At 36.0% G+C, this 24,965-nt stretch overlaps 1 protein-coding gene across 1 annotated transcript; it reads left to right on the top strand.

Moving 5' to 3' along the window:
• Window positions 1–2,066: 2,066 nt before the first annotated feature.
• Window positions 2,067–24,098, top strand: LOC135689391 (uncharacterized). Its single transcript, XM_065206588.2, has 6 exons — window positions 2,067–2,609; window positions 3,883–4,074; window positions 6,179–6,311; window positions 6,726–7,181; window positions 8,285–11,213; window positions 12,935–24,098. The coding sequence occupies exons 1-5, from the start codon at window positions 2,151–2,153 to the stop codon at window positions 8,770–8,772; spliced, it is 1,728 nt and encodes a 575-aa protein (XP_065062660.2). The 5' UTR covers window positions 2,067–2,150; the 3' UTR covers window positions 8,773–11,213; window positions 12,935–24,098.
• The last annotated feature ends 867 nt before the right edge of the window (window positions 24,099–24,965 follow it).

Genomic DNA, 24,965 nt, shown 5'->3' with positions numbered 1-24,965 from the left:
GAATCATCAAAAGGAGGAATGAATCTCTGAAACCAAGCCAGAGCATCTTCACTGTAGCCAAGGCAGCTCTGCATATCTATAAGGAATATTGTGTTCAATGATATTAAGTGACGTATTTGTACGAAATTGAGTCGATATTGGGTCGAAATTTGGTCGAAATTGGGTTGAAATTGGGTCGAAATTGGGTTGAAATTGGGTCGAAATTGGGTTGAAATTGGGTCAAAATAAATATGATTTATCCAAATAAATAAGTCTGAATATAATGGCTTTTAATGTATTCTATTGATGTTCTTTAGAAACTATGCTCCAGAATTGTGGTTAGTCGTAAAAATAACTCAAGTAATAAAATAATAAAAATAATAAAAATATCTTAACATACACCAGGGTAAGGACAGTTTTACCCAGATGTCCTGTCTCAAAATGTTTTGAGCCATGCTATGGTACATGAATTTGCAAAATATTCAGCATGTGAATTGTGTAAAAAAGAACGCTAATGCTTCCAATATTATTGGGCCTTTTGGCTGTTATGCCATCAGTTGGGTATCTTTAACTGATCGACATCTTAACATACTCACACAAGGGTAAGGACAGTTATACCCAGATGTCCTGTCTCAAAATGTTTTGAGCCATGCTATGGTACATGAATTTGCAACCTTGAATGCACCCACTAACACTGAATAAAACAGAATTCATAAGTGTACATATATCTGCACTGCCTCATGAAAATAGATTCCACTTGAGATAAAGGGTCAATAGCAGCGAGGTGACAATTGCAAAACTTCTAAAAGCAGAACATATTTTAATTTTGCCGATACTTACTTTTAAATTTAGGTATGTTTATTGAAGGGTTGAAGTATAAAAAGCTATCAGTATATGACTGTGTTCCTGATAACTTCTAACTTATGATAAAATAAGAACCATGGTCTAGATTTGCCCTTCTTCTTGAACCCAAGAAGAAGGGCAAATCTAAATATTGCAGGACAGAGGACAGAAAGTCCTAAAAATTTGTATCCTGCTTATATCATGCTCGTCTGACTGGAATTGATTTCATAATCTTGGAGAATCAAAAGTGAGAGGAATATGAGGAGAAAAGAGAGTCCCAGCCCCTCAAACTAGAGCTAAGCCTTTTGGGGTTTGACGGATTTAGCGGGGGAATGTAGGGTGTGCGACACCCCCTAATATTTCTGTGTTTTTTGGTAAATTTTGTTCCATTTGGTAAAAATCGTTTTTGGTAGTCAATACAAACAAAGTAACGCCAAGATTTTACTTTATTATCTTCTTACCAGTATTTATCTTCTTATCAATAGCCAGAAAGTTGGTGTCTGCGGATAGTGCAAATCTACAGTAGAATTAGTACCTTAGAGAGGGGGGGGGGGGTTATATTTCATACATTATTAAAACACTTGCAAACGACAAAGACTGCATGCAAACGACTGTAAGGAATATTCTGAAATTTATTTTAAGCTTATCTCAAGGGTGTCGTCGCAAAAATTTTCTACTCGCTTCGCTCGCAGGGGACCCTCGTCTGTATCTCTACAGAATGTGCAAAGATTTTCCCTAATTTTAGGGTTTATTTGGTAAAGTCCTTCACGTTCTTTAGACATTACCGATAAAATGCATTAATGCTAAAGCGCTTCAATCCTTAAAAAACTGAATTCAGAAATGTATGTCGGGGATTTTGCTCCAAGGAGAACGGATTTACATAGTTTGCAACTTTTGAATACTGAAAATGCCTCTACGAAATGGGGTATTTTCCCAAATTCCTAAAGGTCTTGTCAGCAAGAATTTTCTCCTTTTTGCCCATCAAATCTTCCAACACTGGCTACACCCCTCAAAGTTAAAAACCGAATTTTAAATATGTTCGTTTTCATCATTTACCAGTGACCTGAAGGGTGTGGCACCAAATAAGTGTTTAGCACCCCCTCCCATCATTGTTGCTTAAATCCGCCCCTGGGAGTTTGCCCTAAACTTTTCTATATCATATTATTTCGACTGTTTCCATGGCGACATTTTACGTAGCCTTGCCTTGCGTAGCCTAGCCACCCGGAACTTTCCTGCTTCTTTCCAAATGTTGAATTGGATTGAAAAGGAAGAAATTATCTTCGCCGTTCTTGCTGCACACGACAACTGAGAAGCAGACAAACTGCGAAATGTTTTTGCAAGTAATTTCAACACTTCTATTAGCTAGTGGAGTGCAATGGGGCTCAGGTGGTGCTCCAGAAGCTGTAGTTTTTCCACAGCCAGTTGTAGAGATCTCTGGTGAGCCTATTGGGCATTTGAAACCGTTCGGACTTCAGCGAGACCCTGAAGGGCCTGTGAAAGTGTACAGCGAACCACTCGCAGCCGAAGAATTCTGGCTAAACCACGTCAAGCCCCACATTCCCTTGGTTTACAGACAAGCTATTAAAAAGTCACCTGCTTTGAAGAGCTGGACTGATGAGTATATGGCAAAATATTTTGGTGACTTGGACGTGCTTGTTGAATTGAAGAAAGAAAACAGATCCAGTTCATCTGGTCGTATGAGACTGAAGGATTTTCTAAAAATTTACAAAGATGAGGAAGTTTATGTTGTCAGCATGCTGCCATCAGAAATGATGGAAGATGTGCAGGTGAGGGGAAAATCTTTGCGTAAAATTGTTGATTTCTCGTAGCAAAAAATTATACCCAACAATCCCGACAATAATTGACCATCCCCTTTCGATCACAGCAAAGCCCTTTATGCGGTCACAGAACAAAATCACAGAAAAAAATGTTGCCAGTTGGATACAAAACCTTTTGTGTATGAGCACTTGTATGATGTTGCGTATAATTTTTTCTGAGGGACCAAGTATTGTTCAGTAAGGTTCTCCGTTTTTAGATGTATTTTGCATGTCAAACAATCCACCTCTCAATATGGTCTCAATTGGGTACCTCTTTCTTACAGTGCCACGCTAGGAGAAATTTTGAAACTGTGCAAAATGGTGCCCTTTTCAGCAACTAATATCAGCTCAAACTTTATTTTCCAGCCAAAAGTTTATAAAGTGGATACCTACGGGAAGTTAGTCCCCGCCCTTTTTTATGAGAAACATGCTACATCTTTTGCATGCTGATAACAAACTGGAAGACCTTCTCATAAGCATTAAAAAGCCCCCCCACTTTTTGCAAAATATGCCAAATATTAAGTAATAAACTACCAGTAAAGCCTCTTTTTATACGGTTTTAGCCCCCCCCCCACTTTTTAGGCCTGATTTAGACCGTGAAAAAGATATGAAACTTACGCGGTGCTTTCTTAGATCAGGAAACCAAGCTCCCCTGACAAATTTGTCCCCTTTTTTCTTCTGGACCAATTCAAAATTATGAAGCTGTGCATTAAAGAAAAGTTAGCCCACTTTTTTATTTGTTTTGACCATTTTAAAAGAATGTTTTGGTTTTTTATTCAAGCACAAAGAAACAATATATATATTTTTAGAACAGTTTTAATTTTGACAACTTCAGTGAACATTTTCAGTTGTTTTCTGTGTGTTTGAATTCAGCATTACAGTGAATTAAGGCTGAATAGATGTTTTCCACCCTGATAATAGTCCAAAAATATTTATAATAGAATCTTGGAGTGCTAGAAAATCATCATGGGTTACTGTGTGAGAAAACAGCCATCCTATTTCTTCCTTATCTCAAATTTTCCTGTTGTTATTGCAAACCCATATGAACCCCAGTGCTGTTCTAGCAGTAGTGAATAGCTTTTACCTGAAAAAGAAAATAAGATCTTTGAATTATATAGATTTATATGTTACATTCATCAAACAGAGCTTCAAATATATCACCTAAATATAACTTTTAAACTTGATGCAAAATCCATAGCTTTTCCAAAGATCTGCTTATTCTGATTTTCTAAAATTTTTGCAGGCAGTGCCAAGCGTTATGTGTGGAACTTTTAAGAATTTCACCCATGAATCAAATTTATGGATAAGCAATGGAGGAACCAGATCAGTTATCCATTATGATGCAGACCATAACTTGCATTGCATGATTGCAGGAAGGAAAGACTTCATGATGGTTGAAAATAAGTATTCGGAAGACCTCTATTTTGGACCAAAGGTAATGGGAAAAAGGTTTACAAATGTATAATGCTTCATTTAGGTAATCAGTTTTTTGGTAGTTGTATTAAGCACATCAAAAACTGTATATGATGTTTGCTGTTCACCTCCGTGGGTGTTTCTGACAGTTAGGATACTAATGGGTCTCCATTATCTTTTGGAGTAATGGATGAGATTTGGAATGCAAGTAGGATAGAATGCTATATGGAACAACATGTACTTATTGATTAGCTACATCATCCATTTTCATTAAATATTCTGTGACGCTAAAAACTACTGAAGAGTTTTGTTATTCTTTAAGTAGGAGAATTATTCTTAAACCCTTGGGCCCCTGCAAACTTTGAGGCTCATTATATTCAAGGAAAATGAAAAAAATGAAACAAAACAAGCTGGTGAAATATACAGAATCATGAATCACCTCCCTTAAAATCAAACCCAAAAATGCTTGGAACAAAACTTAGACTTTCTTGACATGTGGCAGTGGTGTGGTGCCATATCATGTAAGGTGACTCATTTACTTAACGAAACCTATTTTGCTGTTGTCTCTAGCTTATATTATCACTTGTGGAGCTGCACAGGGCATGAAAAAATGATTTCCTTCCTTCAACCAGACAAAAATCATGCATAAATTTCCTGCTAGAATGGGAAGATAAAAGAAGAAAGTATCATGTGCTAAAAACCCTAATGATGTGTTACCAGTTCTATAAAATGTAAAAGCTTAACCAATTGTACTACCACAACAAGATTAGTTTCTGTTTTGGTGACTGAAAAATATAACAATAGCCAGATGAAAAAATGTAAACTTTTATGGAACAAAAATTTTTCAAAAACATTCTCAAGTGTTCTTAGGTAGAAAACCCATTTTAACCTGTGAAAGGCACATACATAAGATACATTTGTTTTGTCTTCATGTTTTTTTCTTTCCATGAATGTGAAAGAAACTAAGGTGCTTCTTGCAAAAGAGTATATTTTAAAAAGATTTCCTGCAGAAAATTAATTATAAAAAATTTCCTATGACTGCTTGGTCACATGGTCGGGTGGGTTTTCATGCCCTGGACCTGCCTTTCAAAAAGTGCTATGTAACGAAGTGAATGAAGCAGATTAAATGACTCAAAAGATTTGCTGAATCAAAATAAAATGAAATTCTTGTCAGGGACATTGAGTTTCACTTATCTGAAAGTCTGTAGACACTTCTTAGATGAAAGAACATGAAAAATCTTTAAGTGATTTTTCATCGTATTCAAAGAGGCAGGGAAAGGGAATTTGGAAGAAGAGCACTATTCAAAGCCAAATGCCTCCTTTCGTTGTTTCACAGAAGACAGTATTCCAAAAAACATGCGGTGAATTGCTTTAACAGCCAAAAAGATCAAAATAGGTTCAATAGCTGGTTTGCTAGACAGGCTAACCATGCTTTTTGCCCAGAGAGGTCACTTGAACTTTTTGTATTCAGGGAGGGCCATTTGATAATTATGGGTAAGAATTTTCCTTGTGATCTGATCCTTTTGGGCATCTGATTTAGCCATATACCTTTTTGATACTTATGGGTTAAACACATAACACTATCAATAGAGAATAAAAGAACATACGTGATTAAACTGATTATTATAGGAAACAGTCTATATTGCTATGAATAATAGATTCTTATGTGCTCAGCTCAACAACAAGATTTATCTGATAATTCTGGGTCTGTTAAATTTGATTTTGATACTTTGAGGTGAATTTTGACTGTAGATGGACCTCCCCATATATAAAAAGTTTGAGTGTCTCTCCTTGGGTTTATCACTGAAAGATATAGTCATAGGAAGGAAAAATTCCTCGGTTTTCAAAATAACTGTTGCATACAAGTTACACATTTTTGAAAGTCCATGAAGTTTCTGCAATCAATTACTGAATCGTAAATTATTTAACTCTATGTTTGGACTAAAACATATTTAACTCTATGCTTTTAATACATAATCAGTTGCTAAAAATCCATCATTTTTCCTGTATCTTCTTTATGCAATTCTTAACTTTTGCCTATCTTTTTAATATGCAGTGATAAATCAGTGTAGATTATGGATGCCTATTTAGAGAAAAGAAATTTACATCAAATTTTTTTGTTGCAGCCACGTGGAGTTGGCTCTGGGTTTTCAAAAATAAACCCAGATAAAATTGATATGAATCTGTATCCAAACCATGGTAAGGTTCCTTGGACATGGGCAACACTCTATCCAGGAGACTGTATTTTTATTCCAAGTGGTATGTCCTTTGCATCTCTGATATTTATTGTTATCTCTGTTATCTCTAGATTTTAAGAATATATCTTTACCTTGGAAAATGTAATGCAAAAAATTTTTTTTGATGAAGTTTATTATTGATAGGTAAATCATTTCAACCTCATCAAAAAGTCTTTGAAAATTTCATTATTTGAATCAGGTGTAGCTTGAACGAATCTTTGATGGTCTACAGAAAAATATTTCTTTATCTAGGCCAACCTATAGAAGCTAGGAACATGAGTTAATGTGCCGCTATAGTTTAAAGCTCTTTAATATGACGAGTATTTTGTCAGTAAATAATTGTTCTAATAAACTCATCAATCCTGTAGCCCTTGCCAGTATCTATTATTTCGATGATTTTTTACTCAAAACTTGCTCATGAAACTTGATATTTCAGTTTATATACATCAAGTCCGTTCATATGGCCGAAGTATCGCAGTTACGACTCTTTTCACTGCTGATATGCAAGAGAGCTTTTCAAGTAAAGATTGTACTCCAGATGTGATGGAAAAATATTATAAGATGAGCGATATTGATTTTCGGTGGACATACAAGAAAGGAGACGAGACAATTGATATGGGTTTCATGAATGACGAGCTGACAAAATATAGGATGGTAGAGGCAATTAAAAGTAAAGATCGATTTCGAAATAAAGATGGGAAATTGTATTGGAAGCATTTCATAAGATTTGGCTTCACATTCCCACACATGCGAATAGCTATGAACTATAGCAAGGCTAAAAATGTCTTTGAGAGTTTGAATGGTGGAAAAGACTACATCGATTTAGAAATGGTTCAAAACTTCACAAGGGAAGAAGTCAAATCAGTTGTTAGATTGATAGAGAGCCCACATGGTTAGTTTCTATCTTTTATTTTGGTATTATTTTTGATAATGGGAAGTGAAGGGGTACATTTTGGTCTCATCAAAGTAGCATTCTGTAGAAATTTTTTTGCCATTACAGGGGTGGGGGGGGGGGAAGCATTTAGTGATCCAGTTGTTAATTGGAGCGTTTAATTGGTCAATCGGTAAGTACAGGCTGGGAGTACCGTGAGGGTTTAAAATAGCCCTAAGAACAACTAGCGTTCAAGTTAATTTAATTGAAGCTTGCGAATTATTCCGAGCAAAGAACCTGCATTGAAGTGAAAAAATAGTGACAGAAATGTCTTGTGTCAGTTGATACCGTCAATCATTACTGTTAGTCTTTGTATTGCAGTTATTAGAAGTTCGAAAAAATTTTTGGCGGTACAAAAATGCCTTTGAAAAAAGCAAACATTTTACAACATACTAAAAGTATAAAACGTCAGAAGAAAGGTCCGAAAGAACAACAAGATGGAAAATTTATACCTAGTTGTCCAATCAGTACTGCGTGCCTTAGTTCAAGAGAAAAAACGAATTCCTTCTGTCTACAAAATAGTGGTTTTTTCCTTTATATGTTTCATTTGTATGATGAAAGGACGACCGGGCTCCGCAAATTATCTGAAACATGTCGTATTTTGCACAATCTGGGTTATATGAAACTGGGTGGGCAACTATACTCTGGACGTGTGCTTGCGTTTTTTTGATAGATCTATTTCGATCTAGAACTAGGTTAATATTTTCCATATTGTTCTTTCGGAACCTTATTCTGACGTTTTATACTTTAATGAGTGCCAGATGGAGAAGCTTTTAATATGTTGTGAAATGTTTGCTTTTTCAAGGCCATTATTAAAAGCTGTTCCCCAAAAAGAGGTTTCACAACAAATCATTTGAAAATTATGTCCCTTCTTATAGAATTGTTCTTTTTATTTTTGCATATCTTTTTTATGTGTAGTTTTCAACAAACATTATAATATAGCATGCAAACTATCTTGTAATGTTGGCTAAACTATCCTGGTGATTGTATTATCTGCTTGTTACGTCTTTGAATCACTTGCAGCACAGTCCAAATTTTTTTGAAATATTTTGTTATCGATAAAGGCATTGTTACTGATGGAAAGGAAGAAATTTTTGCCAAGCCTGGTGAGAGAGTCAAGTTCGATGAAGGCGGTTTCAATGAAAAGGAAGTAATGAAATTTATTAAGGATGCCAAGGTGACCAAACGAATGAAGGAAGAGTATTTCAGTATGATATTTGAGGAGGAAGATGAGGAAGAAAGTCGTGAGCGTCAAGAAGAGGATGAAAGACAAGGCCCTGAATCAGAAAAGCAACCAGACGAGGGGGAATCAGATGAAGGTGAACCAGAAGATGGGGAAGCAGATGAAGGGGAACCAGATGAAGGGGGACCAGATGAAGGGGAATCAGATGAACCAGAAGAAGAAGGCAAGAGTAGGGAAGGTCAAAAAGAAGAAGAAGACACCCATGTTGAAAATGACAGAGAGGATGACAAAATACGAAAAGAAGAAGATCGCCAAAGGAAAAACGAGGAAGATGACACTACGAGCAGCAAAACTCGTGACGAATTATGATTTCTATGTTAGAGGTCCGAGAGCTTTCATATTTATGGGCACAGCTTAGGGAACTTTTTTATACTATCATTTTTGTTAAGGAAAGAGTGTATTTATTTAGAAGCTAATGCTTTTCTGCAGATTTTTTTCAAGTAGTCCTGCAAGATTTTATACAGACGCAATTAGCATTTATATGGAGGCTTCCGAATCGAGATGAAATAATTGATTTTAGTTTATTGATAATTTTTAATGAAAATATAATTTCAAAAAAGGAAGATGCACCTGAATGCCATCAGAGAAGTCTAAAGTAAACATCTTCCCCTTCGAAGACAAGGAAACGTGGTTACCGAAAGGGGCGTGGGCCTGGAGGCATGGGATACTCGACTATCCATGTTTAGGACTCTGTGCCTGTGTTTTCAGTCAACTTTCAGGCTGTAGTCGCACTTGTTTCCACTGTGATCTTCTATTCGTTTTGAAAAATCATTCTTACTAGGGATATTTCTAATGATTATTCTATATTTGCTAATATGTAGCTATCGTATTATTAAATATTTTTTGCTATTATTATTGAATAAAAATATAGGTTTCCCTAAACCCGTTGTTTGTATTTGTTGTTTTTTTTCAATTTTTTAAAAAAAATTGGCATTTGATCGTAGATGAATAGATAAAGAATTTATTTATTCGTTATAATCATTTTTCAGTGATCAAACATTCATAAATCCTGATTTAACTGTTAAATTATTGTGTCATCCTGTTGTAGCTGTCAAATCATTGTGTTTTCTTGTTTTGGGATTTTCTGAGGCAAATTGTCGAACAGCGAAGACCATGTTGATTTCGAATTCACACAGCGCTTCACTCGGGTTGAGAATCAGGTTTAATGTAGAGTCTTTCTACGGAATACTCTTTGTTACAATTAGAGGACTTCTACCAGTCAGCTATTACCAATTTCACGAAAAAGGAACACTCTAACCAGGGCCGTCGCTAAGCACTTTCACTTAGAGGGGTTCCAGTCACCAATTTGCCGACAAAATAGGGCGTGGCCTAAGATATTTCAATGTGGGGTTGTGGCATTTTGACGCGATTGGTTTTGTTTATCAAAGAGGATGTTCTCGTTAGTCAATCATTGCTTCAATTTTCGAGTGACTGTGGGTACTTAGGCCTTGAAATAAAACCAAAAGACGAGGTCCCTCTGCAAGCGGAGCGAGTAGGAAATTTGTGCGACCACGCCCTTTAGATTGTCTTAAAATGCATTTAAGAATATTTCTTGCAGTCATTTCTTTTCGACCTCAAGGCCCTGAAGCACTTTATCTCCTTTCCCTGCTTACAGTGGCTTCCAGTACCTCCAGGATCAACGTTCAGAGTTTTTCAATTAACTTTGACCCTTCCCTAAACCCCAAACTTTAGGTCTAAATTAAGTCCTCCTGGATATTGGACATTAGATTCTAGACTCCGGCTGCCGCACCCCCCGCACCCCCGCTAGCGACGGCCCTGACTCTAACAAGAAAGCCGCAAGACGCAAGATATAGAAACTTAAAGGAGTTTTTTGATTCAAATACACTTTGAAGTTCAGTAAATTGAAGTTCAGGCTGACTGTTCTTAATTTTTTTTTCAAAATACGAGGCTGGATTGTTCTTAATTTGTTCTTAAATAAATAGGGCGTATGCAGTGCGATTGCTAGCTTTTTCGCTCTTGAGCAGTGCTCAGGCCTCATCTGGCAACAAATTGTAGGCCAAAACTATGAGCTTCTTCCTGGGAGTTCTTCCAGGGATCCTTGTTGCCCCCTGAGTTTTAACTTCAAGAGCTATTGGAGCTCAACGCAAAACCCTACGGGTAACGTATCGTTTTTGGACCTGATCGGCAAGGAGGTAAGCTTGATGGGGCCTCGGCAGATTTTGAGTTTAGCCGTTGATGAGATGATTTTTTCATGTTTTTAAAGTTATATATTGGTCATAATTTTTGAGCAAGAAAACCAGACAAACGTCATAGCTAATTCCTAAAATTTCTTGAAAAGGAATTTAGTCCTTGGTTCGTAAGTGGTACTTTTTCTTGGTTGATGATTATTCTTGACGAATATTTATTTACAATCATAAAATTTCTGTGCTATTTGCTGTGCTTTGAACTCAAATACTTTTTGTCTAGAAAACAACCCTTTTAAACGAGAGCAAAAAGTTTGTCTATCTTATTCTTCTGAAATGCTTTTCTTGTCTAAAAGTATTACAAAAAATAGGTTTTAGGTAGTTATTAGTGGAAAAAGTTATGGTTGCTTTTCTATGATGGCTTTTCCCAAATTGTCCATCGCAGCCTCGTTTGAGATTTCTATTTCGCGCTCTTTTCGAAACATCGCGTACATGGAGATGGACATGAAGAACATGGACATGGAGAAGTTACTGCAAAGCGTTTTAATACAATTTAGTAAACTCTTGGCATGTTTGAGAATTGCAGAAAGGCGACCACAAATGCAGGTTATTCCTGGTTTTTTATTACCTCTTATTGCATCTATTTATGCTCGTTGTGTAATGATATTATGTTGTCGTACTCGTGTAAAGTCCTAGGTATCTAACTAGCCTTCAAAATAGACCAAATTATCTGAAATAACAAAACACCAAGGAAGAATTGCTTCTGCACGTTTTCTTCTCGCAACACGACCCTCTTTTAATATGCACCTAGACAAACGCAACTTTCACGAAGGTGAAGTGGGACCTGGGGGAAGGCCTTATTATTGTGCTCAAAGGGGGGGGGGGTTCCATCCTATTTGCCTGGGCGCTCCAACACAGGTTGGAGTGTGGGGGAAGGGGCAAGGGGCAAGGGAAAATTTAACACCCATAACAAAAGATTTTGAAAAAAGCTCTATTGTTTGGCAAAGAAGTGGGAGGGCCATGGCCCCTCCCGGCCCCCCTTCGTCGGAAGCCCTGATTTGCCAACAAAGTTGGTGAGCCATCCTTTATTTGCCGACAAGTTTGGAAATTTGCTGACCAAGCACAAAAAAATTTTCGTTTTTGCAATGGAATATTTTTGCATTGGACATATCATGACATCCACAGGCCTCCTTTAAAAATGGGGCATGCCTGGGAATGTTAAATTTTGGTTATGTGTAGGGTTGTTGGTTGTAATATGATGCTAAAATGAGAGGGGCTATTGTAAAAACAAATAAAAAGTAACAGCATTGATTAAAAATCATTCACTTTTTAGGTTTAACAAGATTGGCGAGTGAGACTCCCTCCCCATCCCCTGAGTCCTCAAGTACTACACCAGCACTTTGTGTAATCAGTGTAATCCTTGTACCAGAGATACGCCAGTAAACAAAATTGAAATCAATAGTCCAAAACCTATATTACTTGCGTAACCTACATGTATTTCAGACTGGCAAGTATGGCTAAAAAAGTAACTGGTTTTTATTAGTCTGTTGCAGGGTATCAATTTGCAGAGTATGACCTTCTTGATAAGATCTTGGGTGTGCCAACAGCCCCACACCTCTGGTGCTGGTACACAGAAATCGCTCGGATGTGCCAGGTGAACCAGAACTAAATTGGATTTTAGCATCACTTTTTCCTGGATTTAAATTGAATAAAGCAAGCTGTTAGTTGTATCAGGTGTGCCATTGCCATGCTCTGCATACTGGTAGAAATGCAAAGCATATAAGAACTGGATAATTACATAGTCTAGTATGAAACATTTTAAGGCCATTTTAAGGTTTTTAGTAACCCTGGATTTCCCATTGACCTTAATTTGTATTTTATAATCTTTTCCTCAAAAATTTGGTTCATGAATTTAGGATTCAGTCCTGATTTTGTTTTATTAATTTTTTATCATCAGCTATTGCAGGTTCTTCTAGTAAATAACATAAAAATGGTAAATAGAGACTGAATTATCTTTTATTAATTGATATTGAAAATTTGAGTCATCCTTATATGCAATCCACAAGGCCCTTTTGTGTATTCTATCCAATTTATTGTTAAAAGATTTATTGGCTTTATGATCAAATATAGATTTTGAGGGGCTGCAGCACCCCTGCAATTGAAGCCCAACCCACAATCATAAGTACTGCAATTCCAAATTTTGTAGTAAGGTGTAGATTAAACAAGTCCATCCCTGGATCGGTAACAGACTAACTAAAGTAGTTATTTTGAGGTATAACATTTTACTAAGGTGGTATGTATATAAAGGTCATTTGTTTGCCTCTTAGGGAAGAGACCCAGCTATTTGACTACTTTGGAGTGGATTCTGTGGCAGGTAATAAGGCTATAAACATAATATCATTTTTTAGTTTTGACCACATAACCAAAAAGAACACAGTGAATTGTCTCTAAATGTACAAAATAATTGTCAAAATATGAAAGGTATATGTGGTCATATTAAACAAATCCATAACTTTTTTCATCATTTGATTTATGGCAAATGTGAGCAAAGACAATTGAATTCATAAGCTTTTGGTTATAGTTTACCAGAGATGTGGAAAATTTTTGTCGTGGAGTTTTCAGGAAAAGTCAATACTAGAACCAAAAACCAGGAAATAGGACAAATTGAGGTTAAAAATGAGATAGAAAAATATGTTTCTAAAAAGGGCAGTTTCTAGAAAAGGATTTTCAAGAATCAATTTTTTTTAACTGACACCATGTGTAGAATTTTCAGCAAATGAAATTTAGATTTTGGCACTAGTTCTATGAGTTTGGCTTGTATATTTTTGCAAGCAAAATTCTCCAGTGATTTCTTATTTTGCATTTTAATCACTACTTATTTGAGTCTAATTATACCAATACTTTGTAGCTTATATGCAATGTTTCACAAGCAGTTGTTTTTCTTTAAACTAGGCACTGCTAGGAACTCTCTTAACCTCAAATAATTGTTTTCAATTGCAACAGAAATATTTAGTAGTTTTATGATCAGTTACTCCTCTAAATGAAATTTCTCACATTAGTCAATAAACTACACTTACGTTAAAAAAGTGTTGAGACAAATTCGATAAAAGAACTATTTCGTTGCGCTATTCGGGTTTGTAACAGAACCTTGTTAAAATATGAACAGTCTTTTTTCAAATAATCTAGGCCGATGTATCCCAAAAAGTTCGTTAATGTTGAAAATATGTTTCTGTGATTCTCACACGACCTTGGCATTTTTTAGAGAATATTTCAATTTTTAGATTCACATTTGCATAACAAAGAAATTTACAACGAAAAATACAAAATCAAACTATTAAGTCTCAAATAAAGTTTACTGAACCATTGAAAACATTAAAATTTCATGAAATTATTGAATTTACATTAGCTACTTTTAAAACTGCGTAACACTAAAGGGAAAATCATAGTACTCGTCGACCACGATTAATTTTTGCTTTGAGAGAGCCTTTTTTCTTATCTAACTGGAAAATTGCATTCTTATGATTTTTCTAGCCTCATTTTTGCTTAGGTTTCTAAACTTAGCTTCTTTTTACACTTCAATATAACATCTGGTGAGGACTCAGATCTATTAATTTGCAGTTCCCCCAGAAAGGACCTTTTGTCTCTCAGCGTCATAAACACCTTTTGTCTGCCATCCCTTTGTAATATTTTTGGGCTAGGCCTGTACAATAGTTGTTTCTCATTTTTGCCTTTCTGCAGAGTCTCAAATTTTTTTACAAAAGCTGGTTGAGAATGCCTGCATATAAAGTGTGCTCCAGGTAAATTTTGCTTAATATCCAATGTTTTTTTGTTGTCTCACTGATTCTACGCCTTTGCCTTGCTGTAAACGATATTGAATCGTTATATGAGAAAAGTTTTCTCTTATAAAACAAAAACAGTGTGATTTAATCGAAGAAGTTTTACAACAGTAGAATTAAGAATAATACATAACATTATAACCTAGAGCTAAAAATAGTATACAATTACAAAGGTAACAAACAATATAGAACTAATACTGAGTGTATCAGAAGTAAATAATTAAAAATGTATTTGTAGGAATATGAAGAGAGTATAACGTGATACATAAATACTAATTTTGCAAGCGCCATGATTGGTGGTGTCTGGTGCTTAGCTTTTGGGATTTAATTAATGTTGGAATTTCATTCCAAATTTGACACCGTGAGTAAGAACATATTTATATTTAATATTTGACTAGGTAACTGGTTGCAAAAAATGTTGCCGGTGGTTGTCTTGTTTGAACTTTATGATGTCACTACACTGATTAATATATGCTATAAAATGCCGAATATAAGCCCAGGGCTTATAAGGGTTGAAAGACAGTTTTTTTGGAGCTTAAATGGGGGCCTTATATGGAGGGGTGGGGGGGGGGGCTATTTGTTCAGAATTTTGCAATAGCTTACTTCGATCTCCTAGACAACTTCATGCACTATTTCGCTCCGTCGTGGAGATGTTGCTCTGTTTTTTTAAAAGCATTCTTCTAATAAATTCCAAAACATTCTTTTTCTCGTCATTTCACTCAAAGTTTCCCCAACATCAATTATCACTTGTGTCATTTTATTACTTTCAAGTGGTTTTTTGAATGGTAGTTGCTAATGTTTAGGCTTTGTTTCTCAAGCTTCGATGAGGGAGCATTTAATTTCATACATGCAAAATGAAAGCATCATCAGTCTAGTTCTCTGTTCCTGCATATTTCATTTTCAGTTTCACTAGAAACTTATCTTTTATAAAATTGTCGAAAAATAGAGGCACCAGGACTTATCCTTGTGGAACGCATAATTATGCAGCCCTCAATCTGCCAAAGATGTTATTTACCCTGACTAGATGTCTCAACTACAATGAATCTTTTTTCTCGATTTTGTGTTTTTTGTTCGCTGTGAAGCTTTGTATTGCTTCTTGTGAATCAAATTTTGCTATTCTTATGGAACTGTAAAGAATATGCGATATTCCAGTAAAGGTCTGTTGCTGCAAAGACATCCTTGGCTTGGTTTATTATCTGTGGTAATGGGTATTTGCGTTTTCGATAGCCATACTGTGGCGAATTAGGGACAAATTAACATCAGAAAACTAACCGTTGGTTACAACATTGCTGCTTTTGTGTAATTTTTCTATTTGGTATGCGGCTTGAAATTTTCTTAACTCAGCAAAAAATTCTGACCAAATATCACAGGAACAATAAGTTGACAGTCATATCCATAATCGAAAAGTATCTTTGAATCGGGGAATGTTGCAGGAAAAAGTAAGTAAAAAAGGAGATTTTCAAAAGATGCCAAAGTTGCTTGAGATATCTGAGAAATGAGACGTGTTTTCGGTTGCAAATTTCCTGTTTTGATAGCCATACCCCATGATAGTTAACAAATGTTAGCTTCCTTTTTGCAGTTGCTGCCATGTAACCGTTTCTCTTGATTTTACAGAAAGAAACTAGAAGTTTTTTCATAAAACACAGCTTGTTTAGCAAAGAACACTCCTTTTAAAAAGTTAAGGTGACCTGAGCTGCACTGCTCCTGTTTATCTGGTGCCTCTGACAGCGTTTTATCCTTCTATACTCCCTTTGGTTTCTTTTGCATTTATCTAAATCCTTATTACTCATATTTCGAAATGATAAAGTTTGACAAAAATGAATAAAAACTACGATAAGACAAATCGACAGCACTTTGTAATCAAAATCACATGGAATCGCTACTCTGGTTCGTTCTGAAGTGAGAACTGAGTTCTCTGGAACAGAAAATCAGCCTCAATTTAACTAAATTTAACGCAAGATGGCTCAATTGAATGATTTCACAGCTTTTGTCTATTCTAAGAATGTTTTAGGCCGTGGTTGAGTGGTGTGTAAGTATAAATATGCTATTTCATCTAGAAAAGATTTTTTTTGACAAAATAAAGTAAGGTTTCATTGTGATATTGCAGGATATCTTAGAAAATATCGTCAACATAGTATTAATTTTTCACTAATTATCTACGCTGATCTTACATAAAAGCGATGATACAAATTTGCGGCATTTTGAATTGCCACGAATAATTATTAACGAGTTAATAAAAGTGCCACTAAACATGAGAATACAACTCCATTCATAGAAGGTGTCCAAAACCACTCCTGGAGCTGATTTTGTTTCGAATCTATGATAAGTCCACATAACGGAAGCAATGTTGTAAGGACAATAGCAAATGAGAAACATTGACAATATAGAACGAATTGTTTTTACTGCAGCCAGTTTTTCTCTCGTATGGTTTGTGTCATTAATGTTCAATTGTTTGGCAGGTTGAAATCGCACAACCATATTTTTCTGATGCCTTTCTAGAGTTTTATGAGATTTTATGTTCAATATGAGAAAAATTGTTATAAGTATAATATTGACAATGCCCATTATTAGTTGCTGGTAAAATGAAGCCACAACAGCGCAGATAACAGCAGTAAGAAACCCAGTTACCAGGCAAAGAACTACTGATACAGTCCTTCGACGAGAGTTCATGTGCGTCTGATATCGAGCTGGTTTTGTAACATGAAGATATCGATCAACTGAGATACAAATAATCGTAAAACATGTAACATATCCAAAAAATACGGTCAGAATTTCAACTGTTTTGAGCTCGAGACAATTCCTTTGTTTTCCTGTGATCCAAAACATTGCCAGCACTGGCAAGACGAAAATTCCAAAAGACAAATCGGAGATAGACATTAAAAGGATAATCTTGTTCGAGAACGTTCGCAGCTGTTTCGACTTGTGCAACGCAAAAATTAAAAGGACATTTGACATTACATTAAAGAGGACAAATAGAATTCCTGTATACCCTATGATAGTTTGGCTCAACCTGCCAATCGTGTTTGGAAGCAAAGTCCTGCACAGAGGGTTTGTGCCATTTCCAGAAGTCTCATTCATACCTGTACTTGTTCTTGCACCCTGGCAGCAAGCTCGTCTTTTGCTAATGATTTTCTTCATTCGATAAAAATGTCATTCTTAGTGGACCTTTTGATCATTCTAATCTTGATCTCAGCAGTTGTTTCTACAGAAAATCTTCATGTCTACTTTCACAAAACCACCGTCACTATGGAAGAATTCGTATGTACTGGGCATCAAATCCCGATTTATATTACTGTTACACACCTGCCTATCAAAACTCTATAACACCTGTCTAATTACTGTCTGTCTGTTTTCTTTTACAATAAACAGTTGAATCTAAAGTTGATTTCTTCAAATATCGTCAGCAAATATAAAGTAGCAAATGAGAAACATTGACAATATAGAACGAATTGTTTTTACTGCAGCCAGTTTCTCTCTCGTATGGTTTGTGGCATTAATGTTTAATTGTTTGGCAGGTTGAAATCGCACAACTACATTTTTCTGATGCCTTTCTAGAGTTTTATGAAATTTTAGGTTCAATGTGTCTGTCTGTTTTTTTTTTGACAATAAACTGTTTAATCTAAAGTTGATGGCTTCGAATATATAAACTGACAAAGTCATTCTCATTTTATATGTCAAACCCATTATTACTTTCGATCCGCCTCCAGTTATGAATTCCGCTATTGGTTTTTTGTTATCGGATGTTAGATACTGTTAAGAGTTTCGAAACAATAGTATAACTCCGTTGTAGGTATGTGCTATGGTTTCGCTCTGTCGCTCCATTTATATCTTGCTATTTTTTTAGCTTAAATTTTCAGTTTTCTAGGTATTTATCATATCATATTATAAATATTTAGGCATGATGCCTTATCAGCAAATGTACATAGATGCAGAATTGCTGATAAGGCATTAAAAAACCTAACGAGCTGCTCTTTCTAGGGGTCATCCTTAATTGCCATTAATGTAGATGAATACGTCAATTTTCTTTCTCCACTTTTCTTGATGGTACTCAGAGATGCGATAACCCTAGAAACCCACAAACCTTGTTTAAAGGAAAGTTTTAGCCAATCTTCTATCTTACGTTGTGATCAATCGATCATTCCGACGTTGCTAATATAACTACTGCTTGCACAGGTTGAAGGGGGATTCAAATTCTGAAATTAGCTGTGAGGATTGCTCAGTGGTTAGGGTTGCAGACTACCGATGCAAGGATCCGCAGTTCCAGTCCCTGACATAACCTAGCTTTAACTAAGAGTGAGGACAGTTGCAAGCTCTTTGTAATTCTAGGCGTAGGAATCATGAGGTGTGGCCACATCGAGAGAAAGGACCAGGAAACTGCTCGATAAGCATAAGCTTCTCAGTGTCCTAAAGTCTACCTCCAGATGCTGGGTAGAGGAAAAATGCTTAGGTCTTTATTTTACCTTTGATTATTGCCAAAGATTGAGCATATTTGAGTTCTTTAGGATATTGTTTCAAATCATTTTTGGTTTCATTTGGGATATTGTTTCAAATCGAGAAAGGTTTTGTTCATAGAATAAAAATTTTGTAGTTCTGTTCCTGTTCTTTTAAATGTAGAAAATATATCAGCAATAGGACCTAGAACCATTGCAAATCATGTAATCTGCATGATTATGACAGGGTTATACTTATAAGTAGGATAGTTTTAGTCAAAGTTGAAAAATCAGGCTTCAATGCTCAATAAAATGAAAGAAAGAAACTCTTTGTGGAATTATTGATGTGTGTCAGAAGCATTTTTTCTTGAAAATTTTTGTGAGAGTCTTTATACTGTGGTGAAGCAGAACAATTTAGCTGAAAATGACTTATTAAAGGTTTTCTCTCACAAAGAACATGGCTCAGCTGTATTTTTCGTAACTTTTCATGTTTCTGATACAAGGGGGTTTGGAGCTTTAAGTCACAGGTTTAGAGGCAAAGCTGGGGGGCTGGGGCTTGGTGTTTTCTTAAAACCTTTTTACCCTATATCCTTATCCCGGTATACCCTTTCTCTGTACATTTTATTCGCCCCTTCAAACACCACTGGGTCTATTGTAGTCCTTCTTGCTACTCTTCACTAATCATTTCCAAAACTACCACAAAAAGGTATGGACTTATGCCGACTCAATCCCCTTCTGGCCCCTTAATGAACTCAATTGCTAAACCTTGGCAGCATGTCGACTTCCCTCATTGAATCTTCTATTCAATTAACCGATTTACTCTAAAATGAAATAATACACCCCTATGTAACAACCCAGGCGAACCCTCTTTTAACGGGGAACATCAGGTAAATATAGCAGGGGCAGGAAGAATGCTCTTGGATTGGCAAGGGGTGATATGTCGTACCAAATAGGGATCTAAAAATTGAATAGGGACAACAAATCTCAGCGTGCAGGGATGATCGGGTAATTCATACACTCGAGGAGCTGTAACAACGAATGAGCGCAATGAACAAAATATCAGTAAAACGCTAATAGACCATTTCTCAACAACTAGCCCAAAATATATATTGAAGGCAGACGTTCTAGAGTTAGGGATAGTTGACCACTATTTGGTGTACGGAATAAGAAAAGTGAATGCCTGGCGAATCAAAAATAAAAAACCAAAAGTTTGAGCAATTATGACAGATTCGCTGTCTGAGCAATTATGACAGGGCATTGTTTCGCAACGACCTGCAGCAAATAGATTGGGAAACCATCCTTAACTCTTACGCTGATAATCCTGATAAGATGGTAACCACTTTTCAGGAGATCTTTGAGTTGGTTTTAGATATCCATGCACCCCTGAAGAAAAGGAGCTTAGGCAATACTTCTACTCCCGGGGATCACCCCAGACATCAGGAACCTAATGAAAGAGAGGGACGCAGCTAAGGAAGCGACGAAAGATGGAACACATAGAAGCACCTTCGTAATAAGGTAACGCATAAAATTCGGGATGCAATACAATCACCTTATCTTGATTTAATCGAAGAAAATAAGGGAGATCCTAAAAGAATGTGGCAGGTTATCAATAAGGTGTTAGACAAAGCACCCCCTTCAACAGAAATTTCGAGCTTATATGTAGAGGGGAAAACAATTACAAAAGAGAAAGATATAGCTGAAGCACTTAATCATCATTTTACCTCCATAGGACCGAAACTTGCTATCAAGTTAGAGTCTAGGCCTGATGACGATTCTCTCAACCATATCAATGTTCAGCAAAACAAAATGATATTTGTACATATCGATGAAGCATATGTGCTAAATGCCATCAAACAATTGGAAAATGGTAAGGCACCGGGCCCGGACAAGATCTCCAGATATCTGGAAATTGGCAAAAATCACATCGATTTTTAAATCAGGCTAAAAAAGGATTGAAACAATTATAGACCTATCTCTGTCATCTCAGTTTTCTCTCGACTGTTGGAAAAAATAGTTCACGATCAGCTTGTTAAATATCTCATAGCGAACAAAGTATTTACCCCAAATCAATCTGCTTTTCGAAAACTGTATTCTACTATAACATCCCTGATAAATGGTACTGACTATTGGTATGACAACATGGACAAAAAACAGCTCAACTTGGCCATATTTCTGGATTTGAAAAAGACATTTGATACCATAGATCATGCAATACTGATAAAAAAGTTAAATGCACTCAGTATGATTGGAATCTCGGGAGCATGGTTCACATTCTTCTTAAGTAATAGAAAACAATTCTGCTCAGTTAATGGACAACAGTCGGGGGCTAGATTGCAAACATGTGGTATACCTCAAGGATCATGCTTTGGACCACTCCTGTTTATCATCTACCTAAATGACTTTGAAAAGTGCTTGGAATTCTGTAAGGCTAGCATGTATGCAGAAGACACACATGTTACATTAACATCTAGTAACATTGAGGATCTACTTACAAATGCCCACAAAGAATTAAGAAACATCTCGGAATTGATGCGGATAAACAAACTAAGCGCAAACCCGAAAAAACTGAATACATGATTATTGGCCATCCACGGAGGACAATTAAAGTTGAAATCTCAAAACCCCTTCACCTTAATGATTCAGAAATAAAGCGAGTTACAAAGACCAAATCATTAGGGGTTAAGGTGGACAAAGGGCTAAACTGGGATGACCAATTCAGCAAAGTGAAAGGAAAGATTAACCGCGATCTGAAGTCGCTAAAAAAACTGAAAAATCTTATTTCAAAATCCCAGCTCGACCATGTGTACCGTGCACTTATCGAAAGCCATCTGAGATACGCTAATGTTATTTGGAGAAGTCTTCCTAAATCAAAATTGAATATACTCCAACGTCTGCAGGACAAAGCACGCTCGATTATTGATAAGGCCAGACTAAAAGACAACTGGTCTCATAACTGGCTGACCGTTGAGCAACTAACAAAGTTCGATCGATCAGTTTTGACATACAAAATAATCAGCAGACAATGTCCCGAAAGCCTTTGGGATAAAGATCATCATAGGACCCAGCACTCCAACTACAAAACAAGGAATTGCAGGGACCTACAAATCCCAAGAAATAACCTTGAATACGTCAAAGAAGGCTTTCACTATTCGGCTCTGAAAGCCTGGAACGATATTCTCATCAATATCAGAGAGCTCTCTACACTTGGTCAATTCAAAAAGCAATTGAAAAGTTATTATACGAGCTGAACGCAACATAAAACACGACTCCCTGGAAGAGCAGCTGCTATAAGATAGATTACTGTGCATAATTTAGCTTTAACTGTATATAAATTATATAAATGTAACTAGGGTATTTATTTTCATATTTGGTATTTAGTTGTAAGCTGAAGGGATTTTTGTGTATAAAGAATATAAAATGAAATGAATGAATTCGATTCTTAGAAAAGGGGGACTCTCCGGTCGGGTTATCTATTTCTCAATTGGGGGACGGATTTCACTAGGATCGATTCGTTTGGTAACCTCAAGGCTGTTCAGTAATCGCATATTTACCCAGTTGGATCGAAACACCATTGCAACTTTAATTGCAAAGGATTAGTTTGCAGCCTTTTGTCGCATACTGCAAAAACGAAATAATGTGGGATTATTGACCAGTAGCGCATCGATGGCATGAATTTATCCTGGGTGCCAGAGCCTCAGAGGGGCAAAGGATGCAGAACGGGGAAAGGAATTGCAAAGGAGTATCATGGATCAAGCTTTAAGTTTCGTTAATGTCAGTTGATTCTATGCTTTCACGATTATGAAGTGCAATTATCTGAAATAAAAACTTTCAGAGGATCAAATTTTCGGAAAACGTTTTCTACAAAACTTTAAATGTCCAAAATCTGGTTTTTGTCCATTTAATCTGGAAGTTTGAGAATGTTAGAAAATCGAAAAGACAAAAAAAAATTTTCAAGCTCCGAAATGAAATGAAAAGAAATGTTATCACAAGAACTTGAGATTTGCGATATTGCAACGGAAGATCTCATTGCTTCACATGCTCTGGCTTTCCAAATCTAGGATATAAAATGCTTTCGATGCACTGAGTTTCGCAACATTGATTTCTTCGTTATATTTAGGTAACTTGGTACCTTTAATGTGTTTATAAACCATAAGTAAAAACGCACATACACAATCAAAATTTGTTCTTAGAATTTTCGCTGCTCTCCGGCTGCCTTCTCAGTAAGAATTGAGTTAAATCCATTGCGTTCTTCTAAAAGACGTTCGGTTTAGGTTCAATAGATTTGTTGCGTCGAACTTGATACGTTGGTCGCGTAGGGTATTTGAATTTACCCCATTCTTCCTTGAGGTTCAGTTCCGGGTTTAATCATTTAATAAATATGGCCTCTGTTACCTGCCTTAGCATAACATCGTTGCCACAAGACGAAAGTATTTTCAACTTTATTTTTGCCTCTTACGGTGGTGTTTTTCTTCTAAGCTACCTAACCTAAATATAATTTTTCATGCAACACACGGGAATTCATAATATCCTTGGCCCAAAAAGCCAGTGACCGAGAACATGATTTCTTCGTTATTTTACGTTTTCCCTTTTTGTAGAGTTAGTCAAGTACACCGATAGTCTGATTCAGTCGCCCATGAATAATCAGAGTAAGAAACGCCACACGTTTTAATGTAAATTTTGGCATCATGCAAAACAGTTTGTCTGAAAGTTTGGGTCAAAAATTAGCGCAAATGTATCCGAGAGTTTTTGTCCGAATTAGTTTTTTTGAAACTTTTTTACGGACATGCTTAAAGTGTTTAGCATCTTAAAACGTTGCTTGGTAGTCTAGTTTATCTTCACGGGAGAAATGTTAAAGTGATTTACCCTTACGTTCATAGTAAGTATTGAATCTTTCTTAATCGTTATATTTTGAAATATGTCTTCTAAGATGGAAGAAAGGTGTCCCTTTGTTTTAGCTAAGTTATGAAAAGTTTTGATGCGAAGCAGACAGATGTAAAATAACATATAGTATTCTTGAATTACTGTAGGCCAGAAATTATAATTGAAAAAGCTACGAGGACTTTACAAAAGAGACTTTCTAGTTGCCAGGCTCTTAGTAACCAAGTGACTGCTGTATTTGTATTGGCGATTTTCTATGTCATATGATTTCTTTCCATGTGTTACGTATTTGAGAATGTTTTTACGTAGTTTATTACATTTCATTTATTACAATTTCTTTATTACAGCGTACTTTGTATCGTTGTAGTGTGTCAATCACTAAACTGCCTGTCAGGAACGTTACTATTGAGTTAGGGTTCAGAGTAAAAGTGGGGGCGGGGGTGTAAGATTGCTCAGGGCTAGTAAAAGCTTATAAACTTTGAAAGCTTAAGAAATGGAATATGGTCTAGCAGTATAACATAAAAATAAGAAAAGAATTAAGAAACTTTGAAAGACTGAAGTGCAAGATGTTACAAAATTTCATTTTAAAACGAACTTTTACCAACTGTTCGCAAAAGCTGCAGCCTCCTTTGCCGTCTTTTTCCGTTGCTGTACACTCTCCTAATAATTTCATGAAACGACCTTCCTTAAGATAACAATTTTATAGTTATCGAGAAGCTAAGATCTTAACTAAAGATTTTAACGACAAGCCTAAAATTACCGATGGGTCCCTCAACCTTGCTCATCACATCTCACCTTTGTAAGTCCGCGAAATAAAGAACCATTTAAAAGGGATGATTATTATGATTATCATTTGTCAAATTAAATTCGTCACTGTTAAATGCTGTTTCAAAATCTTTTCAAGCACATCGTGACTCTCTTTTATCAATGTTGAACAACAGTATCGCAGCATGTCAAGATAGTATTAAGAAAGCTTTGTTCTTTCCTTAAATGACCATAAGCATTGAAAATTGAACGGGTAAAAGAATTAAAAAATTACCATACTCCAGTTAAAAGAAGTGAGATAAAGATGAATAAAATATAAAATAACAATAAGATAGTGTGGGCAGCTTAAAATACGGTTCTATTGATGTTTAGACTAGCCCTGCGCCGAAGAATGCCAGGAAAACCTCTTAGATGATTTTTATCGTGCTCTCACGTGTGACAGAAACTTG

Source organism: Rhopilema esculentum, chromosome 5 (genome assembly GCF_057945365.1).
Source record: "Rhopilema esculentum isolate cy_ngs chromosome 5, ASM5794536v1, whole genome shotgun sequence".
In the NCBI taxonomy this organism is placed as follows: domain Eukaryota; kingdom Metazoa; phylum Cnidaria; class Scyphozoa; order Rhizostomeae; family Rhizostomatidae; genus Rhopilema; species Rhopilema esculentum.
Note: the sequence above shows the minus strand (reverse complement) of the source record. Positions and strands in the feature narration are given on the sequence as shown.